The following is a 23409-nucleotide window of genomic DNA, read 5'->3' as shown; positions in this document are numbered from 1 at the left end:
CTATCCCAGTCTGTTGTTCCCACATGCTTCAAGAGGGCCACCATTGTTCCTGTTCCCAAGAAAGCTAAGGTAACTGAGCTAAACGACTACCGCCCCGTAGCACTCACTTCCGTCATCATGAAGTGCTTTGAGAGACTAGTCAAGGACCATATCACCTCCACCCTACCTGACACCCTAGACCCACTCCAATTTGCTTACCGCCCAAATAGGTCCACAGACAATGCAATCTCAACCACACTGCACACTGCCCTAACCCATCTGGACAAGAGGAATACCTATGTGAGAATGCTGTTCATCGACTACAGCTCGGCATTTAACACCATAGTGCCCTCCAAGCTCGTCATCAAGCTCGAGACCCTGGGTCTCGACCCCGCCCTGTGCAACTGGGTGCTGGACTTCCTGACGGGCCGCCCCCAGGTGGTGAGGGTAGGCAACAACATTTCCACCCCGCTGATCCTCAACATTGGGGCCCCACAAGGGTGCGTTCTGAGCCCTCTCCTGTACTCCCTGTTCACCCACGACTGCGTGGCCATGCACGCCTCCAACTCAATCATCAAGTTTGCGGACGACACAACAATGGTAGGCTTAAATTACCAACAAAAACTAGACGGCCTACAGGGAGGAGGTGAGGGCCCTCGGAGTGTGGTGTCAGGAAAATAACCTCACACTCAACGTCAACAAAACTAAGGAGATGATTGTGTACTTCAGGAAACAGCAGAGGGAACACCCCCCTATCCACATTGATGGAACAGTAGTGGAGAGGGTAGTAAGTTTTAAGTTCCTCAGCGTACACATCACAGACAAACTGAATTGGTCCACCCACACAGACAGCATCGTGAAGAAGGCGCAGCAGCGCCTCTTCAACCTCAGGAGGCTGAAGAAATTCGGCTTGTCACCAAAAGCACTCACAAACTTCTACAGATGCACAATCGAGAGCATCCTGTCGGGCTGTATCACCGCCTGGTACGGCAACTGCTCCGCCCAGAACCGTAAGGCTCTCCAGAGGGTAGTGAGGTCTGCACAACGCATCACCAGGGGCAAACTACCTGCTCTCCAGGACACCTACACCACCCGATGTCACAGGAAGGCCATAAAGATCATCAAGGACAACAACCACCCGAGCCACTGCCTGTTCACCCCGCTATCATCCAGAAGGCGAGGTCAGTACAGGTGCATCAAAGCTGGGACAGAGAGACTGAAAAACAGCTTCTATCTCAAGGCCATCAGACTGTTAAACAGCCACCACTAACATTGAGTGGCTGCTGCCAACACACTGACTCAACTCCAGCCACTTTAATAATGGGAATTGATGGGAAATGATGTAAAATATATCACTAGCCACTTTAAACAATGCTACCTAATATAATGTTTACATTATTCATCTCATATGTATATGTATATACTGTACTCTATATCATCTACTGCATCTTTATGTAATACATGTATCACTAGCCACTTTAACTATGCCACTTTGTTTACATACTCATCTCATATGTATATACTGCACTCAATACCATCTACTGTATCTTGCCTATGCCACTCTGTACCATCACTCAATCATATATCTTTATGTACGTATTCTTTATCCCCTTTTACACTTGTGTCTATAAGGTAGTAGTTTTGGAATTGTTAGCTAGATTACTTGTTGGTTATTACTGCATTGTCGGAACTAGAAGCACAAGCATTTCGCTACACTCGCATTAACATCTGTTACTTCTGGCGCCGACAGAGATGGCTGCCTCGCTTCGCGTTCCTAGGGAACTATGCGGTTTTTAGTTTTTTTACGTGTTATTTCTTACATTAGTACCCCAGGTCATCTTAGGTTTCATTACATACAGTCGAGAAGAACTACTGAATATAAGATCAGCGTCAACTCACCATCAGTACGACCAAGAATATGTTTTTCGCGACGCGGATCCTGTGTTCTGCCTTACAAACAGTACAACGGAGCGGATCCTATGCAGCGACCCAAAAAAACGACTCCGAAAGAGAGCATGGGTAGCATTCCAGAGGGACATCAGAGACTGTAACGTTCTTTGCTTCACGGAAACGTGGCTCACCGGAGAGACGCTATCCGAAGTGGTGCAGCCAACGGGTATCTCCACGCATCGCGCCGACAGAAACAAACATCTTTCTGGTAAGAAGAGGGGTGGGGGCGTATGCCTTATGGCCAACGTGACATGGTGTGATGAAAGAAACATACAGGAACTCAAATCCTTCTGTTCACCTGATTTAGAATTCCTCACAATCAAATGTAGACCGCATTATCTACCAAGAGAATTCTCTTCGATTATAATCACAGCCGTATATATCCCCCCCCAAGCAGACACATCGATGGCTCTGAACAAACTTTATTTAACTCTCTGCAAACTGGAAACAATTTATCCGGAGGCTGCATTCATTGTAGCTGGGGATTTTAACAAGGCTAATCTGAAAACAAGACTCCCTAAATTTTATCAGCATATCGATTGCACAACCAGGGGTGGAAAGACCTTGGATCATTGTTACTCTAACTTCCGCGACGCATATAAGGCCCTGCCCCGCCCCCCTTTCGGAAAAGCTGACCACGACTCCATTTTGTTGATCCCTGCCTACAGACAGAAACTAAAACAAGAGTCTCCCACGCTGAGGTCTGTCCAACGCTGGTCCGACCAAGCTGACTCCACACTCCAAGACTGCTTCCATCACGTGGACTGGGAGATGTTTCGTATTGCGTCAGATAACAACATTGACGAATACGCTGATTCGGTGTGCGAGTTCATTAGAACGTGCGTTGAAGATGTCGTTCCCATAGCAACGATTAAAACATTCCCTAACCAGAAACCGTGGATTGATGGCAGCATTCGTGTGAAACTGAAAGCGCGAACCACTGCTTTTAATCAGGGCAAGGTGTCTGGTAACATGACCGAATACAAACAGTGCAGCTATTCCCTCCGCAAGGCTATCAAACAAGCTAAGCGCCAGTACAGAGACAAAGTAGAATCTCAATTCAACGGCTCAGACACAAGAGGCATGTGGCAGGGTCTACAGTCAATCACGGACTACAGGAAGAAATCCAGCCCAGTCACGGACCAGGATGTCTTGCTCCCAGGCAGACTAAATAACTTTTTTGCCCGCTTTGAGGACAATACTGTGCCACTGACACGGCCTGCAACGAAAACATGCGGTCTCTCCTTCACTGCAGCCGAGGTGAGTAAGACATTTAAACGTGTTAACCCTCGCAAGGCTGCAGGCCCAGACGGCATCCCCAGCCGCGCCCTCAGAGCATGCGCAGACCAGCTGGCCGGTGTGTTTACGGACATATTCAATCAATCCCTATACCAGTCTGCTGTTCCCACATGCTTCAAGAGGGCCACCATTGTTCCTGTTCCCAAGAAAGCTAAGGTAACTGAGCTAAACGACTACCGCCCCGTAGCACTCACATCCGTCATCATGAAGTGCTTTGAGAGACTAGTCAAGGACCATATCACCTCCACCCTACCTGACACCCTAGACCCACTCCAATTTGCTTACCGCCCAAATAGGTCCACAGACGATGCAATCTCAACCACACTGCACACTGCCCTAACCCATCTGGACAAGAGGAATACCTATGTGAGAATGCTGTTCATCGACTACAGCTCGGCATTCAACACCATAGTACCCTCCAAGCTCGTCATCAAGCTCGAGACCCTGGGTCTCGACCCCGCCCTGTGCAACTGGGTACTGGACTTCCTGACGGGCCGCCCCCAGGTGGTGAGGGTAGGCAACAACATCTCCACCCCTCTGATCCTCAACACTGGGGCCCCACAAGGGTGCGTTCTGAGCCCTCTCCTGTACTCCCTGTTTACCCACGACTGCGTGGCCACGCACGCCTCCAACTCAATCATCAAGTTTGCGGACGACACAACAGTGGTAGGCTTGATTACCAACAACGACGAGACGGCCTACAGGGAGGAGGTGAGGGCCCTCGGAGTGTGGTGTCAGGAAAATAACCTCACACTCAACGTCAACAAAACTAAGGAGATGATTGTGGACTTCAGGAAACAGCAGAGGGAACACCCCCCTATCCACATCGATGGAACAGTAGTGGAGAGGGTAGCAAGTTTTAAGTTCCTTGGCATACACATCACAGACAAACTGAATTGGTCCACTCACACAGACAGCATCGTGAAGAAGGCGCAGCAGCGCCTCTTCAACCTCAGGAGGCTGAAGAAATTCGGCTTGTCACCAAAAGCACTCACACACTTCTACAGATGCACAATCGAGAGCATCCTGGCGGGCTGTATCACTGCCTGGTATGGCAACTGCACCGCCCTCAACCGTAAGGCTCTCCAGAGGGTAGTGAGGTCTGCACAACGCATCACCGGGGGCAAACTACCTGCCCTCCAGGACACCTACACCACCCGATGCTACAGGAAGGCCATAAAGATCATCAAGGACATCAACCACCCGAGCCACTGCCTGTTCACCCCGCTGTCATCCAGAAGGCGAGGTCAGTACAGGTGCATCAAAGCTGGGACCGAGAGACTGAAAAACAGCTTCTATCTCAAGGCCATCAGACTGTTAAACAGCCACCACTAACATTGAGTGGCTGCTGCCAACACACTGTCAATGACACTGACTCAACTCCAGCCACTTTAATAATGGGAATTGATGGGAAATGATATAAATATATCACTAGCCACTTTAAACAATGCTACCTTATATAATGTTACTTACCCTACATTATTCATCTCATATGCATACCTATATCGACTGCATCCTTATGTAATACATGTATCACTAGCCACTTTAACTATGCCACTTTGTTTACATACTCATCTCATATGTTATACTATACTCGATATCATCTACTGTATCTTGCCTATGCTGCTCTGTACCATCACTCATTCATATATCCTTATGTACATATTCCTTATCCCCTTACACTGTGTATAAGACAGTAGTTTTTTTGGAATTGTTAGTTAGATTACTTGTTCGTTATTACTGCATTGTCGGAACTCGAAGCACAAGCATTTCGCTACACTCGCATTAACATCTGCTAACCATGTGTATGTGACAAATAAAATTTGATTTGATTTGATTTGATAACCATGTGTATGTGACAAATAAAATTTGATTTGATTTAGCAAGTTGAATATGAATAGGAACCTTTCACAATATACTGTATAATAACTCAAATAAAGCCAATTCCCAATAATTATGTATAGGTGTCATATTCTTTATTTATTACAGCATCTTCCATCACTATTCCCTCTCAGAACGACCAGGTGAAACCTGAGATCACATGTTTTTAGTTTTACTACAGTGGGGACTGTGTCCCTGGGCCTGGCTTTATGTGTCCCTGGGCTTGGCTTTATGTGTCCTTTGCTGTGATGTTGTTGCCCTGTCAGAACCAGAGAGGCCCTTTATTCAGAACCTGTCTGACAGAGAGGTGGGATGTGTCTGGGCTTGTCCTGGGCACACAGCCAAATCCGCCTCAAAGCCACTTGGCCATATTTTATAGTCACTCTTTATTTGGAAATATCAAAGGCATCGCTCTGGTCTGTTTGTACAGGTGACTTGTGTTAAAATCCACTGACCAACTGCTAAGCATCAGCTCTCACTTTGTCAGTTTCTCAGCTGAAGAGAGGAATGCACAACTAATCATGAGGCAGCAGTAGTGTAGTGGAGGGTATACATAGGTATATGCCTTATACCCAATTATTTTTCAGTGGGCCTTGCGTATACTCACTCCTTAATCTCCACTGATACGTATCAAAGTAGTGTAGTGGAGGTATACGCTGTATCAATTAATAGGGCTGATGGAACAGATCAGAATGTTTAGCTTAAAATGTTGATAAACGATTATTTCTTCACTGTTCTAAAATGCGCACCGCACATGCAAACGGTTTCATGGACAGAGATGGAAATACACGTTAGAAAGAGGGGGATTTAAACATTCAACAACTATCATGGGTTGCTAATATGACTAGGATAATGTCTTTGGTTGTTAGACACATGAAAGTAGAAATAAAACCAATAGAGCAGAACGCATATGAGCAAGTCTTTATACAAAATAATTGGCTCCATGTTTCTATGGTGGGATTTTGACTCTAGGCTACTTTGAAGCAAGGTAAGACATGCCTCATAATATGAAGTCAAATGTCCAGATTTCAAACAATTAAGGAACAGGAAAAATATAGCGATGCTAATGATAGACCTAACTGTCTTCTGGTAGATGGTAATGATAGACCTAACTGTCTTCTGGTAGATGGTAATGATAGACCTAACTGTCTTCTGGTAGATGGTAATGATAGACCTAACTGTCTTCTGGTAGATGGTAATGATAGGCCTAACTGTCTTCTGGTAGATGGTAATGATAGACCTAACTGTCTTCTGGTAGATGGTAATGATAGACCTAACTGTCTTCTGGTAGATGGTAATGATAGACCTAACTGTCTTCTGGTAGATGGTAATGATAGACCTAACTGTCTTCTGGTAGATGGTAATGATAGACCTAACTGTATTCTGGTAGATGGTAATGATAGACCTAACTGTCTTCTGGTAGATGGTAATGATAGACCTAACTGTCTTCTGGTAGATGGTAATGATAGACCTAACTGTCTTCTGGTAGATGGTAATGATAGACCTAACTGTCTTCTGGTAGATGGTAATGATAGACCTCACTGTCTTCTGGTAGATGGTAATGATAGACCTAACTGTCTTCTGGTAGATGGTAATGATAGACCTAACTGTCTTCTGGTAGATGGTAATGATAGGCCTAACTGTCTTCTGGTAGATGGTAATGATAGACCTAACTGTCTTCTGGTAGATGGTAATGATAGACCTAACTGTCTTCTGGTAGATGGTAATGATAGACCTAACTGTCTTCTGGTAGATGGTAATGATAGGCCTAACTGTCTTCTGGTAGATGGTAATGATAGACCTAACTGTCTTCTGGTAGATGGTAATGATAGACCTAACTGTCTTCTGGTAGATGGTAATGATAGACCTAACTGTCTTCTGGTAGATGGTAATGATAGACCTAACTGTCTTCTGGTAGATGGTAATGATAGACCTAACTGTCTTCTGGTAGATGGTAATGATAGACCTAACTGTCTTCTGGTAGATGGTAATGATAGACCTAACTGTCTTCTGGTAGATGGTAATGATAGACCTAACTGTCTTCTGGTAGATGGTAATGATAGACCTAACTGTCTTCTGGTAGATGGTAATGATAGACCTAACTGTCTTCTGGTAGATGGTAATGATAGACCTAACTGTCTTCTGGTAGATGGTAATGATAGACCTAACTGTCTTCTGGTAGATGGTAATGATAGACCTAACTGTCTTCTGGTAGATGGTAATGATAGACCTAACTGTCTTCTGGTAGATGGTAATGATAGACCTAACTGTCTTCTGGTAGATGGAAAGGCATTCCCAGAAACCTTCTGTTTTCAATGGTAACTAGCTACAAAGTAGCCTATGCCTACGTACCTGTCAGAATGATATCATGAATATTTGCATTAATCCAGTGGCCATTTATTTTGCAAACTCCATCTCATGTGCTACAGAAACACGGCTAATCAAACAATAATGCTAAGTGCCTGCACACTGGTGGTTTAAGCATTGTTATGGACTTAGAACATACCATTTTGTTGTTTTTCTGTTTAAAAAAGTGTGACTTTGAGAACAAAAACCTGAAAAAATTTTGGGAAATCTAATGCTGTGAATTCCTGACTCAGTTGAACTGTTTCAATAGTAGGCCTACTATTAGCCGACTTTCACAGTACAGCTTGGGTGGACCTGACTGTGAAAGACCAATATGGGATGTATCATGTTAAAGTAATTCAGAGTGCATGTCACTGTTTGTCATTGAGCTTTTCACACAGTGCGCCTTTCCTTGGCCGGGTGTGCTATTTGGATGTGAGTATATGTGAGTATACCCACTTCTCCAGGCAGTACTACACCACTGTGAGGCAGAAAAACAAGAGAAGCAGACCTGGGTTCAAATACTATTATAAATCATTTAAAATACTTTATCAAATCAAATGTATTTATATAGCCCTTTGTACATCAGCTGATATCTCAAAGTGCTGTACAGAAACCCAGCCTAAAACCCCAAACAGCAAGCAATGCAGGTGTAGAAGCACGGTGGCTAGGAAAAACTCCCTAGAAAGGCCAAAACCTAGGAAGAAACCTAGAGAGGAACCAGGCTATGAGGGGTGGCCAGTCCTCTTCTGGCTGTGCCGGGTGGAGATTATAACAGAACATGGCCAAGATGTTCAAATGTTAATAAATGACCAGCATGGTCAAATAATAATAATCACAGGCAGAACAGTTGAAACTGGAGCAGCAGCAAGGCCAGGTGGACTGGGGAGAGCAAGGAGTCATCATGCCAGGTAGTCCTGAGGCATGGTCCTAGGGATCAGGTCCTCTGAGAGAGAGAAAGAAAGAGAGAATTAGAGAGAGCACACTTAAATTCACACAGGACACCGGATAAGACAGGAGAAGTACTCCAGATATAACAAACTGACCCTAGCCCCCCGACACATAAACTACTGCAGCATAAATACTGGAGGCTGAGACAGGAGGGGTCAGGAGACACTGTGGCCCCATCCGATGATACCCCCGGACAGGGCCAAACAGGAAGGATATAACCCCACCAACTTTGCCAAAGCACAGCCCCCACACCACGAGAGGGATATCTTCAACCACCAACTTACCACCCTGAGACAAGGTCGAGTATAGCCCACAAAGATCTCCTCCACGGCACAACCCAAGGGGGGGGGCGCCAACCCAGACAGGAAGATCACATCAGTGACTCAACCCACTCAAGTGCTTGATTAAGCTTGCCTGGCTTAATGGACTAATAGAATCATCCCCAAACTGAAAACCCCACCCATCTGGCACCATGCAGGCTAGAGCAACTGCTCAAAGTATTTTAAAGGATTTCAAATAGTATTTCAACACAGGTCTGATGAGAAGAGATGTTTAGGTGCTCTGAGCTCCCTGGTATTTGATATGCAACAGTTGACTCTGAGAGCAAGAAGAGTTGTGCTTTAGGAGACCACCAACAGAGAGAGATCACATTGTTATTGAAAGTAGTAAATGTTTTACTGATTTCTTAATTTATTATTACGGCTAGGGGCCATTTTTTCATGCTACAATTACACTAACCTTTATATCTCTCGCTCTCTTTCTCGCTCACTCTCTTTCTCTCTCTCTCTCTCTCTCTCTCTCTCTCTCTCTGTCTCTCTCTCTCCCTCCCCCTACCCCCCTCTATTTATCTCTCTTTCTCTCTGTCTCTCATAGCGTAGCACAGAAGGGTTCTGGAAGTCTGTGGCCCGTCATGTCCCCAGGGAGCCCAGTGAGATGAGGATCCTCAACCCTTACTTCATCCAGGAGGCTGCCTTCAGGTTCATCGGCCTGCCTCACAACAACGGACAGATGGGGAGAGGGGTGAGAGAATGGGAAACTCACTGCTGTTTTCCGTCATAGGAAATTATGGCGGAAATATTATGTTTAAAAAAATTACGATCAGCATAGAAAACACACAAAACAGGTCAGGAGCCCGTAAAATGGCTGCTATCCATATCTGCATCCTAAAACAAGAAGAAGTACATAATATAAGGACTTCTTGCTTGAACGATTTCAGTTACATATTTGATATTTCATGATATTAAGAAAACATGATGTTTGCCTTCGAGTCAAAGGGGGTCTATGTTAAACAATAAATATGTTCATATGTTTTCACTATGGCTTGAAAACATACCTAAATTCAGGGATGGAAGGTGTCGCTGTACTCCTAATTATCCCATTATCGAAGCCGCGAAATAGAGAAGATTGAAATACTGCTAGTTTTTCATTAAACTGCCTTTTTTCATCAGCATGCTAGGCTAGCTAATGCTAAAGCATCCCATTAAATTCTACAACACTTCCGGCAGGAACTTTAGATTAGGATTGGCTGTGTCAGGTAGGAGACCTGAGCCAACTCCTCGTGCTTACTGTGGGGAGCGTGTTACTGGTCAGGCACTGTGTTATGCAGAGATGCGCACGGTGTCTCCAGTGCGCTATTCTAGCCTGGAGCGCTCTATTCCAGCTCCTCGCATTTGCCGGGCTAGAATGGGCATCCAGCCAGGACGCATTGTGCCAGCTCTATGTTCTGGATCTCCAATGCGTCTCCACGGTCCAGTTTATCCTGCGCCTCCTCCCCGCACTCGCCCTGAGGTGTGTGTCACCAGCCCAGTACCACCAGTGCCAACACCACGCACCTGGCTTCCCGTGCTCTTCCAGAGCCCAGTACGCCCTGTTCCTGCTCCTCGCACTCGCCCTGAGGTGCGTGTCCCCAGCCCAGTACCACCAGTGCGCACCAGGCCTACAGTGCGCCTCGGCAGTCCAGAGCGTCCGGCGACAGTACCCAGTCCAGAGCGTCCGGCGACAGTTCACAGACCGGAACCAGTTCCCAGTCTGGGGTCTCCAGTGACGGTCCCCAGTCCAGAACATCCGGCGATGATCCACGCAGCGAGGGTACTGTTCCCAGTCTGGGGTCTCCAGTGACGGTCCCCAGTCCAGAACATCCGGCGATGATCCACGCAGCGAGGGTACCCAGCCCGGGCCCTACGGCGAGGACCTGCAGTCCAGAGCCTCCGACGATGATCCACGGGTCGGTGCTACAAGAGCAGACTCAGAGCCGCCACCGAGGTTAGATGCCCACCCAGACCCGCCACCGAGGCAGGATGCCCACCCAGACACGCCACAGAGCCGCCACCGAGGTTAGATGCCCACCCAGACCCTCCCATATAGGTTTAGGTTTGCGGCCCCCACCTTTGTGGGGGGGGGGGGGGTACAGTCACGCCCTGACCTTAGTTATCTTTGTGTTCCTTATTATTATTTTTAGGTCAGGGTGTGACGAGGGTGATATATGTTTTCCACCTGTCTATGGTTTTTGTATCTTTATGTGGTTTATACAGTCTAGGTGTTTTCATGTCTATGGTTGCCTTGGTTGGTTCTCAATCAGAGGCAGCTGTTTATCGTTGTCTCTGATTGGGGACCATATTTAGGCAAGCCATATGCCTTGGAAAGTTTGTGGGTTTTTGTCTGTGTAGTTGCCTGTGTCTGCACTCGTTGTTCATAGTTTCACGTTCGTTTTGGTTAGTCTGTTTAAGCGTTCTTCCTTCATTAAAAGAAGAATGTATTCTCATCACTTTCTTCTCCTCTTTACGACGAACATGACAAATCAACCATTACATTTTTTTAAATAATATTATGAGTTTACAATAACTCCTTTACAACAGGTTTCTAAGTACATTATTAATAATTTACAAATTGTGAACATACATCAAACACCTTATTAATGATCTTATAAATACTTGAAAATAGTGTTCTAAATGTGTATTTAGAGATTGCTTATTGACATTTACAAATGTAGGAATAATTATTAATAAATTGTAAGTAAACTCTCTACAAACTGTTTTGAAATTGTTTATTTTAAGGGACCTTAATATAAAGTGTTACCAGTCCAAGTAACAGATTGGAATAGTTTCTATGTTATTTATATGTGACCCACCACTTGGATTCGTTTCTATGTAGCAACATTTGAAATTGTGTTTTTTACATTGGATAAAAGTAGAGACTGCAATTGAGGAACAATGGGAAAGTAATTCTGCTTTGAAAGTTGATAAACTTGTAACCCCACTTTTGTGAAAATGGACGTGAATGTTTTGATACATGTACTGCTCTTCTTTGTCAACACCCGTTCAGCATCGTTCACACCCACTTAAGCCTTAGCCCCACCCATCTCTTTAATCACAGTGTAGTAAACAACCAAAGATTTCAAGACTAAAAGTGGTGAAAGTTGTTGTAAAAATACACTTTACCTAGACCTTGGCCTATATCCTAATCTGACTGGTGCACGTCATGTTGTAATTCACATTTCTGTCTCTGGTAAACACACATTATATCCAATAAAATCAAAGTTTATTTGTTACTTGCATAGTGGCGTCTTTTGTTTAGACATGTAGGTAGCTAAACAATAAACCATAATCCCAACTCTAATGCCCCGTTCAATACAACTGGGAACTCTGAAAAGATCTAGCTCTGGCTGGGAAAAATTTATTTGAACAGTTATCCAACTCGGGGATTCCACTCGGGCTTCTTTCTAGAACTCCGACTTTCTGACCTGAAGATCACTGTCACGATTTGACCTCGTATTTTGCAGAGTTCCTAATTGTTTTGAACGCAGCAATAATACCATGCATGAATCTGCAGGTAGCTCAAGCTAACCAACTGGGTTCAATGTTACCTAGCTATTATAAAGCTCTAACTAGCAATGCAAATGGCTTTCTGAGCTACGAATAATATTACTACACAGATCATACATGTAACTTTAGCTAGCTAGCTAACAGTACGCTTTAACTTGCAATGAAAACGACTTTCTGACCAAATTAGAAATGTATAATATCTGAAAAAGTAGCTAGACTCTTACTCGTATACATGGATGAACACTTCTCCCTGCTTGTCTTGGATGCCATGGTTGCCCTTAGTTTGAAGATGTCATCCAGAGACAGGTGTTTTATACAACAGCCTCCTGTTCTCTTTTGGACTCTCTCCTTATTTGGCAATCACCAATCTGCTTCCACCGGGCATTCCACTGATTTCAAAACTCGGTCAACTTCTTCCATGACAACGACACCGTCATCAGAGGACTACAATTTCTGGTTCAATGAAAATGTTTTTACCTAAATCAGGGATTTCCTCATTGTCTGATTCATTTTCAGAGTCAGAGAGAGTCAGCATGGCACGATCATCCTCCAGAAAGTAGTCCATCATAGCTTTTTCCTACTGATAGCGCTATTAACTTCAGGGCAGCAATGTTGAGCAGAGTAGCAAAACTTATTCCGTTTTTTAAAAACAAAGGTCGAAAGGATTTTCCACACATACTGAGCAGCTCATGTTATAGACTGCTACATGGCGAACCCAATCCGAAATCATCTCTCGGCATGTCCAGCCCATCCATTATCTCAGCCAATCATGGCTAGTGGGAAGGTTCCTGTATTTTTCTGTGGCTTAACCAACTAGGCTCATAATTTAACAATGTTATTCGTATTTACAGATGGCATACACATTTGTTATTAAGGCACACATGTTCCAGAAGGCATTTCTGCCAAAAAACACATTTTGATTTAAAAAATAAAACGTTCAAATGCCTCTCCTGTGAGGTAGTGACATGCGACATACGCCTGCCTACCTTCTTGAAACGGGTCACATATTTGAGTAGCATAAGATTAATTAATTGATCAATGTACCTGCAAATACTTAGATATTGAAACTAACAATTCAGAAGATCAACCTGTATTAGAGCATGTTGGGAAATATGATAATGATGGGTGTGGTTTTCGGTTCAACTCTGATAACTTAACACCAACATTGGGGTTATTTTACACCACTGAGTGTTAATTTAACTCTTGAATCAACACTAGAAATGTTACACTGAAAAATCAGCACAAGTAACACTGACCAGTTTGCTGTGTGCTATGAAAGGGACCCATCTGCAGGCTTCCATACATTCAAGAACCTTTTAGAATTATGAAGAACCGTAGATGCCACGTCAAGAACACCCCACTGAACTGAAAGGTTCTTTATCGTGCAAGAGTTCTCCAAGAGCTCAGGAAGAACCATTTCAGAACCAGAACCCTTCTGTCCTGTTTTCAGTGTACCCTAACACACTACAGACATACAACAGCCCCTCCAGGTGCCTTAGTTGGCTCTGCTCTGCTCTGGGCGCTCCAGATGTCTCAGCAGCAATGAGTCAGAACACAAACTAATACTGTTTACTGTTAGAGTCCCGTTTGGATGTCAGCACTACTGGAACTAATATGGGCCAATGCCATGCCTCCAATCTCAGGAATTCAAAGATAATGTACACAAATTGTGTTCATTGATGTCCTTAAATCGTTAAGAGCTATGCTGCAAGGGGGCATCAAAATCAAGCTCAGAATTGTGTAGTTTATGATACCCCCTCCTGACGGAATGTTGTCATTGAAGTGTGAATTGAGGCATTAATAATCAAGACGCGAATACTAGTGAACAGCAGAACAGTGTGTACACAATACAGTCCTGTTCATTCACACCCAGTAGAGAGACGTGGCTGAGAGCCGTAGAGAGAGCAAGGACTTGAGAAGCATCGACCTGAGCTGGAGATGTACTGTAGAGGCTAGAGCTAGTTGGACCTTTTTATCAACCAGTAGCTTTTCAATAGCTGCTAGAGAAGATACCCTTCCTTGTTGTAACATCCACACCTATAGAGGGCCATGGAGGGAGCATGGACCTAGGCTGGAGATGTACTGTAGAGGCTAGAGGTGGTTGGTTTTAATCAGCCACCACGCAGTACGCCCGCTGCTATGCTAGCAGGATTAGCCATGTCTGTCATACACAGAGCTACACTGATAGGCCTTTCGGTATTAGCCTGCCTGGCCACAGGGCTGTTGACCTGCTACCGACAGCCTGGCACAGGGTCTGCCACAGTGTGTCTGTCAGAGGGAGAGTGGAGACCTTCAGCACCACACATACACCTGCAGCAACTCCCTCAAACACCCAGACAGCTGATAAGTTCACTTCGTTCCTACCGGGATGTCCAGCTATCTCAAGCAGCAGAAGTTCAAGCAGCACAAAGAGCGGGAGAGAGGGGGAGAGTGAGAGAGTGACGGGGGAAGAGAGAGAGGACGTTTTCCTTTCTCTCACCAGCTCTGTTAACAAAATAAATTGCCATTGTTTCCTTAATCTAAATGTGCCATGACTAGGTCTTTCAAAGTTCCATTCCATGTGTTCTGTTTTGGTAACCTTTTACATTTCCCTTTAGTTACCCCATGTTCTATTTCTCCAACATCTTCTACTGCCATTCTGTCCTGTTTCAGGGAATATTTGTCTTCTCTTCTGTGTTTTCCAGAATATTCCGACCCTGGGGACGGTTGCCATAACAATGGCCCTCCATAACTGTGATGAGGTAGCCGTGGCTGGATTTGGCTATGACATGAGCACCCCTCACGCCCCCCTACACTACTACGAGAAGATCAGGATGGCGGCCATCAAAGAGGTACCACTGACGTGACGACTGTTGCCAGCCATTTACCACTCTTAAGGTTCAGATTGGGGCCTTGACACACATCATGGAACAAAAATGTAATGTAAATTGTAAAACAATGCCTTCATCTGACCATGAGGTCACACTGACCTAAAGCAGAAGGTTTGTTTAGGTTTTTAGCAGAGCCCTGTTCAAATAATGGAAGCTGAAAGAGGGGCATGTGTACTGTATGCTGTCAGTCTGATGGGTAACTATGGATGAGGCTTGTGTCATCCTTACCCAGCAACTCACCGCTCACCTACATGTTCACACACACGCGCACACACACACACACTCCATACTGCATCAAAGTGAGAAGAACCGATGGCTTAGTTTGGTGCCAATGTCAAAATAACTCCATTAAGAGAAGTGTTTATAAACGTCTTGTAAAACAGGAGGGACATTTAGAGACAAACTGACCTGAATATTTGAACCATGCACTGTAATTCTAAACTATTTCCAATGAAACACGAGTCATTCTTTCTAGAGACTTTACTGTGTAGTGAACAGGTGTCAGATGGATGTTTGGCTATATCTAGAGAGACTCAGATCTGCTTTAAGTCCACTCACGCAGACTTAGACTTGTGTGAGGTGAGGTGTTAGTCTCTGTGAAAGGGGTAGGTTGACCTGAAAGATACAGAAAGACAACCTTGTAGGGAATCACAGTTGTTCATGTCATGAATACTATAAAGATCTTTATCTCATCCTTGGTTGCAGTGATTCATTCCTGAAGTGAGTCATTCAATCCCTCATTCCAGAAGGCTATCCTACTAAGTTTGTGAAAGCATTATGACAAGTTTAGATTTTGAAAGGGTTAAGTTGTGAAAGGGATGGTTTATGAAAGAGACACAGACAACCTTGTATGTTACCTGACTGTGTGTTGCCGTGGTATCGTCTGTTCTCTGAACCCTTAGTTACCGGAACAGAACAGGAACATCCATCCATCCATCCGCCCACTCAAAGTCAACAGCTATGAACCATACAGCCAGGGCTGTGTTGGTATGTTAGCATTCCCTGCTAAGCGTGTGTCTCTTTCTCCCTTTAAACTGTCTACCAACATCCTCTCTGTTTAGCTTGGCTAGTTTACTTCTCTGCAGGGGAAGTTTACACTGACCTTTCTCTCCTTATTTAATACCCTTCTCCAAGAGTCCTGTGGTTTCTCTCTAATGTTCATCGTGTTACTTCCCAGTTCCCACCACCACACGGGAGGCGAGATGTGGAGTAGGATGTGGAGTAGCATGTGGAGTAGCATGTGGAGTAGCGTGTGGAGTAGGATGTGGAGTAGTATGTGGAGTAGGATGTGGAGTAGGGTGTTGAGTAGAATGTGGAGTAGGGTGTTGAGTAGTGTGTGGAGTAGGGTGTTGAGTAGAATGTGGAGTAGGGTGTTGACTAGTGTGTGGAGTAAGATGTGGAGTAGGGTGTTGAGTAGGATGTGGAGTAGGGTGTTGAGTAGTGTGTGGAGTAAGATGTGGAGTAGGGTGTTGAGTAGGATGTGGAGTAGGGTATGGAGTAGGGTGTGGAGTAAGATGTGGAGTAATATGTGGAGTAAGATGTGGAGTAAGATGTGGAGTAAGATGTGGAGTAGGATGTGGAGTAAGATGTGGAGTAGGGTGTGGCGTAAGATGTGGAGTAAGATGTGTAGTGTGTGGAGTAAGATGTGGAGTAAGATGTGGAGTAGGGTGTGGAGTAAGATGTGGAGTAAGATGTGGAGTAAGATTTGGAGTAGGGTGTGGCGTAAGATGTGGAGTAAGATGTGTAGTGTGTGGAGTAAGATGTGGAGTAAGATGTGGAGTAGGGTGTGGAGTAAGATGTGGAGTAAGATGTGTAGTGTGTGGAGTAAGATGTGGAGTAAGATGGGTAGTGTGTGGAGTAAGATGTGGAGTAAGATTTGGAGTAGGGTGTGGAGTAAGATGTGGAGTAAGATGTGGAGTAAGATGTGTAGTGTGTGGAGTAAGATGTGGAGTAAGATGTGGAGTAGGGTGTGGAGTAAGATGTGGAGTAAGATTTGGAGTAGGGTGTGGCGTAAGATGTGGAGTAAGATGTGTCGTGTGTGGAGTAAGATGTGGAGTAAGATGTGGAGTAAGATGTGGAGTAAGATGGGTAGTGTGTGGAGTAAGATGTGGAGTAAGATGTGTAGTGTGTGGAGTAAGATGTGGAGTAAGATGTGGAGTAAGATGTGTAGTGTGTGGAGTAAGATGTGGAGTAAGATGTGGAGTAGGGTGTGGAGTAAGATGTGGAGTAAGATGTGTAGTGTGTGGAGTAAGATGTGGAGTAAGATTTGGAGTAGGGTGTGGAGTAAGATGTGGAGTAAGATGTGGAGTAAGATGTGGAGTAAGATGTGTAGTGTGTGGAGTAAGATGTGGAGTAAGATGTGGAGTAGGGTGTGGAGTAAGATGTGGAGTAAGATTTGGAGTAGGGTGTGGAGTAAGATGTGGAGTAAGATGTGTAGTGTGTGGAGTAAGATGTGGAGTAAGATTTGGAGTAGGGTGTGGAGTAAGATGTGGAGTAAGATGTGGAGTAAGATGTGGAGTAAGATGTGTAGTGTGTGGAGTAAGATGTGGAGTAAGATGTGGAGTAGGGTGTGGAGTAAGATGTGGAGTAAGATTTGGAGTAGGGTGTGGCGTAAGATGTGGAGTAAGATGTGTAGTGTGTGGAGTAAGATGTGGAGTAAGATGTGGAGTAAGATGTGGAGTAAGATGGGTAGTGTGTGGAGTAAGATGTGGAGTAAGATGTGTAGTGTGTGGAGTAAGATGTGGAGTAAGATGTGGAGTAGGGTGTGGAGTAAGATGTGGAGTAAGATGTAGAGTAAGATGGGTAGTGTGTGGAGTAAGATGTGGAGTAAGATGTGTAGTGTGTGGAGTAAGATGTGGAGTAAGATGTGGAGTAGGGTGTGGAGTACGATGTGGAGTAAGATGTAGAGTAAGATGGGTAGTGTGTGGAGTAAGATGTGGAGTAAGATGTGTAGTGTGTGGAGTAAGATGTGGAGTAAGATGTGGAGTAGGGTGTGGAGTACGATGTGGAGTAAGATGTAGAGTAAGATGGGTAGTGTGTGGAGTAAGATGTGGAGTAAGATGTAGAGTAAGATGTAGAGTAAGATGTAGAGTAAGATGGGTAGTGTGTGGAGTAAGATGAGGAGTAAGATGAGGAGTTAGATGTGGAGTAGGATGTGGAGTAAGATGTGGAGTAGAGTGTGGAGTAAGATGTGGAGTAGAGTGTGGAGTAAGATGTGGAGTAGGGTGTGGAGTAAGATGTGGAGTAGGATGTGGAGTAAGATGTGGAGTAGAGTGTGGAGTAAGATGTGGAGTAGAGTGTGGAGTAGGATGTGGAGTAAGATGTGGAGTAGAGTGTGGAGTAAGATGTGGAGTAGGGTGTGGAGTAAGATGTAGAGTAGAGTGTGGAGTAAGATGTGGAGTAGGGTGTGGAGTAAGATGTAGAGTAAGATGGGTAGTGTGTGGAGTAAGATGAGGAGTTAGATGGGTAACGGAAGTCAGGTGTAGAGGAGCCTGTGGGTGCTGGTGTTTGAAGAGGGGGCAGGACCACAAGCACAATAGCAAGTGTGTCCCAAGTGGCACCCTATTCCCTACAGTACACTACTTTTTACCAGACCCCTAAGGGCCCTGCTCAAAAGTAGTGCACTATATAGGGAATCTAGTGCCACTTGGGACACAGACACTTGTCCCAGTGTCTGGAAGGTCCATCTGATCCCTTCATTATGTACACAGCACTCTGCCTGGTCATAAATCACTCTTTACTAAAGTATGTCAGAGCCCAGAGGGGCTGGTCTGGTCCCTCCATGGCTGACATGTGATCACCCCCAGCACATACACACGACTCCCCAACCAGGTGTCAGTGTGCGCTCTCTTCCATTTGCAGCGACACAAACCTGTCTCAGCCCCTCCTCCAACCCCCTTGCATGTATAATTGAGAGCTGTGGTAGTACAGTATTCTCTCTCTGGGTGACCCAGTCCAGGGCCAGTGTGAAGCTGTCAATCCAAGACGACCGCTGGGCCTCACACTCAAAGACCTTTGTGTCTGTGCCTGTAGAACGGCTCGGTCCAGCAGGCTAACCTCCCTCTGAATGGATCACACACAGCCATGTCCTGAACAGATACAACTGTTCAATCATCTATCACCGTAGTCTCCTCATAATGACACCAGCATTAGTCACTAAGACCAAATGAAGCAAGACTGAACAAATATCCTATAGATATTATTGAGAAATCAAGTGCCTGGAATCCTGCATTCTTCTAACATATTATGCTTAGGTGTGTTTTGTTCCGTCTGTCTAATCTCTGCCTGAAGGATTTCCTAACTCTTTAGAGGGAAGCCCTGGGTGGGAAGGAGGGAGTGTGAAGCGCTGAGAGAGAGAGAGAGAGAGAGATAGGGAGGGGGGGGGGAGGGAGTGTGAAGCGCTGAGAGAGAGAGAGATAGGGAGGGGGGGGAGGAGGGAGTGTGAAGCGCTGAGAGAGAGAGAGAGAGAGAGAGAGAGAGATAGGGGGGGGGGGGGAGTGTGAAGCGCTGAGAGAGAGAGAGAGAGATAGGGAGGGGGAGAGGAGGGAGTGTGAAGCGCTGAGAGAGAGAGAGAGAGAGATAGGGAGGGGGGGAGGAGGGAGTGTGAAGCGCTGAGAGAGAGAGAGAGAGAGAGAGATAGGGAGGGGGGGGAGGAGGGAGTGTGAAGCGCTGAGAGAGAGAGAGAGAGATAGGGAGGGGGAGGGAGGGAATGTGAAGTGCTGAGAGAGAGACAGAGAGAGAGAGAGGGTGGGGAGGAGGGAGTGTGAAGGGCTGAGAGAGAGAGAGAGGGGGGGGGGGAGTGTGAAGCACAGAGAGCGAGAGAGAGAGAGATAGGGAGGGGGGGGAGGAGGGAGTGTGAAGCGCTGAGAGAGAGAGAGAGAGAGATAGGGAGGGGGGGAGGAGGGAGTGTGAAGCGCTGAGAGAGAGAGAGAGAGAGATAGGGAGGGGGGGGAGGAGGGAGTGTGAAGCGCTGAGAGAGAGAGAGAGAGAGAGAGAGAGAGAGAGAGAGAGATAGGGAGGGGGGGGGAGTGTGAAGCGCTGAGAGAGAGAGAGATAGGGAGGGGGGGAGGAGGGAGTGTGAAGCGCTGAGAGAGAGAGATAGGGAGGGGGGGAGGAGGGAGTGTGAAGCGCTGAGAGAGAGAGAGAGAGAGATAGGGAGGGGGGGGAGGAGGGAGTGTGAAGCGCTGAGAGAGAGATAGGGAGGGGGAGGGAGGGAGTGTGAAGCGCTGAGAGAGAGACAGAGAGAGAGAGAGGGTGGGGAGGAGGGAGTGTGAAGCGCTGAGAGAGAGGGGGGGGGGGGAGTGTGAAGCACTGAGAGAGCGAGAGAGAGAGAGAGAGAGAGAGTCGGGGAGAGAGAGACAGAGAGAGAGAGAGAGAGAGTCAGAGGAGCAGGTGAAAGCATGTGGAGCCCTAGTCAATCCCCTCCTCGCTCTTCTGAGCTGTCATTCACTCAGCTGTCCCTACAGGCTCCAAACATGAACCAACTCTACCTGAGATAGCCAGTCTAGCCTACAGCACTCTCTTTTAAGCATGGTTCTACAGATAACGTGTCCTGTAAACAATGGAACACGTATGGCAGTTATATAGGATAGTGAGGTAAAGGGTGGGGTTTGAGACCAGACACGCTATAGATATTGCCTTTGAACTGCATAACAACAGCTCTTAGGGATGGGTCGCTCCTGTAAAGTAGTGGTCGTGGTTGATACTACAGGTGTTTTGAACAAGTCTGTAATGACACTAGTTTCCCCACCATAAATTACCGTCATATACCGGCATCCCCAACCTCAGATCTTTGACCACAGACGTTGCTATTTTGAGCAGTGAATGGTTTTCACATTTCGCTTGTAAAGCCATGACAAGAAAGCAGTTATCTCTTTCTGTCTCTTATCTTTTGTATCCAACAGCCCACAGTAAAGTGGTTTACACCCCACGTTTAGTGTCCCACATTGTACAGTCAGTCGTCTGGTATTGTCTCTCCCTCTCATCCCCTGTATTTAAGGGGCAGCTCCGTAAGTGAAGAAAGCTCCTTTAAAAAGACAATAGTTTCACTGTCAACCTCAATAGTCTGTTTACTTTAGGTCTTCTTTTATGTTACTATTGTACCTCTGGCGTTTACCTCCACTGATCTATGTGATCAAAAGTTGAAAGTAAAGAAATGTGGACGCAACAGCTTTGACATCCTCCCTGCCTCCCTTCCCAAAGAATGTGACTTTTTACCTGCATCTCCTGTAAAGTACCTACCGTTTTCCTCTGTTCCTCTGTCCACTCCCACTCCTGTTATTCTGCATCTCCTCTCCTCTACCATTCTCTCCTTTGTACTCCTCTATCCTCCCTCCATCCCCCTCTCTCCACACCTCTCCTCCCTGTCTGTCTCCTATTCACAGTCCTGGACTCACAACATTTCTAAGGAGAAGGAGTTCCTGATTAAGCTGGTGAAGGCTGGGGTTATACAGGACTTGACCAATGGGATCTGTGGCTCAGGATGCTGATGACAACATCCAGCCAATCCCAGGTCACAGAGAGAGAGATAGAGGAGGAAGCAGCATTGTGAAGTCCTGCTCTGTTCCCCCAACCTAACCCTAACCCTGGCTGAGCCATACTGTATTCAGGAAAGAAGGCTGGTGAAGGGTTCTGAAGGGTTTCTCGCTCTGACAGACGAGAACTGTGGTAAATGGCATAATCCCTGCACTACACTGGAGAGATAGAACTACAACATTCTAGAATTCTCTAGAAAACCGAGAGCTAGAACTCTCTAGGAACATTGAGAGCTACACACTATTTTCTTTCAGGGTTTGCTGCAGTGTGACATTGCAGTTTGATGAAAAGATGGACTGACAATCTGGACATAATGGGTTGTGCCAAGAATACCTCTGGAGAAGGATAAAGGACATGCCTCTACTCATACTTCTACAGTATACCTGAATGTATTCTGTCACCACGTACTCATCACTGTTATATATTTATTTTCATCTCTTGTAATGGCAGCATTGCCCTCTATCTGGGCTCAGTCGAATAGGTTTCCAGACAGGTACCAAATAATGCACATACATATTCTGCTTCTAATGTATCTGGAAGTGGACGGAAGGGCCGGTGCTCATGGTTTAGAAGCCCTCCACACCTTCCTTCCTCCCTTTAAGATATGTTTTTAAATGATTTACCTTGAGAGATGTCTTTTTTGAAATGCAAAGAACAAAGGAAAAAAAATGGGGGGTGAGGAGGGACCGACCCCCCCTCACTGGATAAACATGTTTTATTTTCACAGAAGCAATGAGCTTTGTGTCGTCTTCAGTTCATCAGTGTGCTTCCCAAACACTCATCTGTCCTGGATCACGTCTCAGACTGTTACTCTGGTCTTAATGCTGTTGTATGTGTCTATAGGGCTCTGGTCAAACATTGTGCACTATATAGGGAATAGGGTGCCATTTGGGATGCATCCTTTATTTCAAGTCTGCATGGCCTGCAAACATAATCAATGTTACTACTTACTACTGTCAGTTGTTGTTTAAACAATTGAGGTTTATCAATTTTAAATGTCTTGTTTTATTTCTTTGTTCATTTTTGCCAAAATGGATTGTATTTTGTTAAGCAATAATATATGGTGTCTTAATCGCTGTTCTCTGTTCAGCCACATATTATCTTATTTTCTACTCATATGCACAAGCCAAAGCACTTGAATTTCACATCGCTCATAGACAGCAGTGGAGGCTGCTGAGGGGTACGGCTCATAGTAATGGCTGGAATTGTTTCAACCACATGGAAACCATATGCCTGATACCATTCCATTGACTCCATTCAGTCATTACTATGAGCTGTCCTCCCCTCAGCAGCCTCCACTGATACACAGTCACTACACTATGGAGCGTCATGCATCAAGATGGTTTGACAAATGAAATAAAGCAGATTATAACTCTGTCCCTTGTCATTTTATGAAATGCAAACAACTGGAGAGAGGTAATGAAATGTGTTTATATATTCCTGTTTTTATGTTTAATTGAATATTATATCTACTGTTGTCTTCCCTAAACTTTTTTTTTGCATTTAAAAAGCATCTATTTGATATTGCAACACAGCAATGTCTAACAGTGTTGTTGTCTAATGCCATGTTGTTTAGATACAGTATATGTTTGTGTTTATACGTTTTCCACCCACCCATCCATATATTCCAGTAGTGGATCAGAAAGATCATCTCAGCTTTTCTTGTCCTATTAAGTGGCATCAACAAACAGTCAGTGTTTATGAGAGAGTGCTGGTAAACATGGTCAATGTAACTGGTGGGGCTGAGTCATCATTGTGTTGTGAGCTGGGTTCAAGTA

General features: G+C 45.3%; 1 protein-coding gene across 3 annotated transcripts in view; it reads left to right on the top strand.

Moving 5' to 3' along the window:
* LOC109902776 (CMP-N-acetylneuraminate-beta-1,4-galactoside alpha-2,3-sialyltransferase-like) overlaps positions 1 to 23008 on the top strand; it is an 85227-nt gene extending 62219 nt beyond the window's left edge. For all 3 annotated transcript variants that reach the window (XM_031785748.1, XM_020499410.2, XM_031785749.1), the window contains 3 exons: positions 9280 to 9426; positions 14912 to 15058; positions 21481 to 23008. In XM_031785748.1, the coding sequence (XP_031641608.1) occupies positions 9280 to 9426; positions 14912 to 15058; positions 21481 to 21585 (399 nt within the window). In that variant the 3' untranslated portion in view covers positions 21586 to 23008. The remainder of the gene's footprint in view (positions 1 to 9279; positions 9427 to 14911; positions 15059 to 21480) is intronic.
* Positions 23009 to 23409: the final 401 nt, after the last annotated feature.

Source organism: Oncorhynchus kisutch, linkage group LG13, assembly GCF_002021735.2.
Source record: "Oncorhynchus kisutch isolate 150728-3 linkage group LG13, Okis_V2, whole genome shotgun sequence".
Taxonomy (NCBI): Eukaryota; Metazoa; Chordata; class Actinopteri; order Salmoniformes; family Salmonidae; genus Oncorhynchus; species Oncorhynchus kisutch.
Note: the sequence above shows the minus strand (reverse complement) of the source record. Positions and strands in the feature narration are given on the sequence as shown.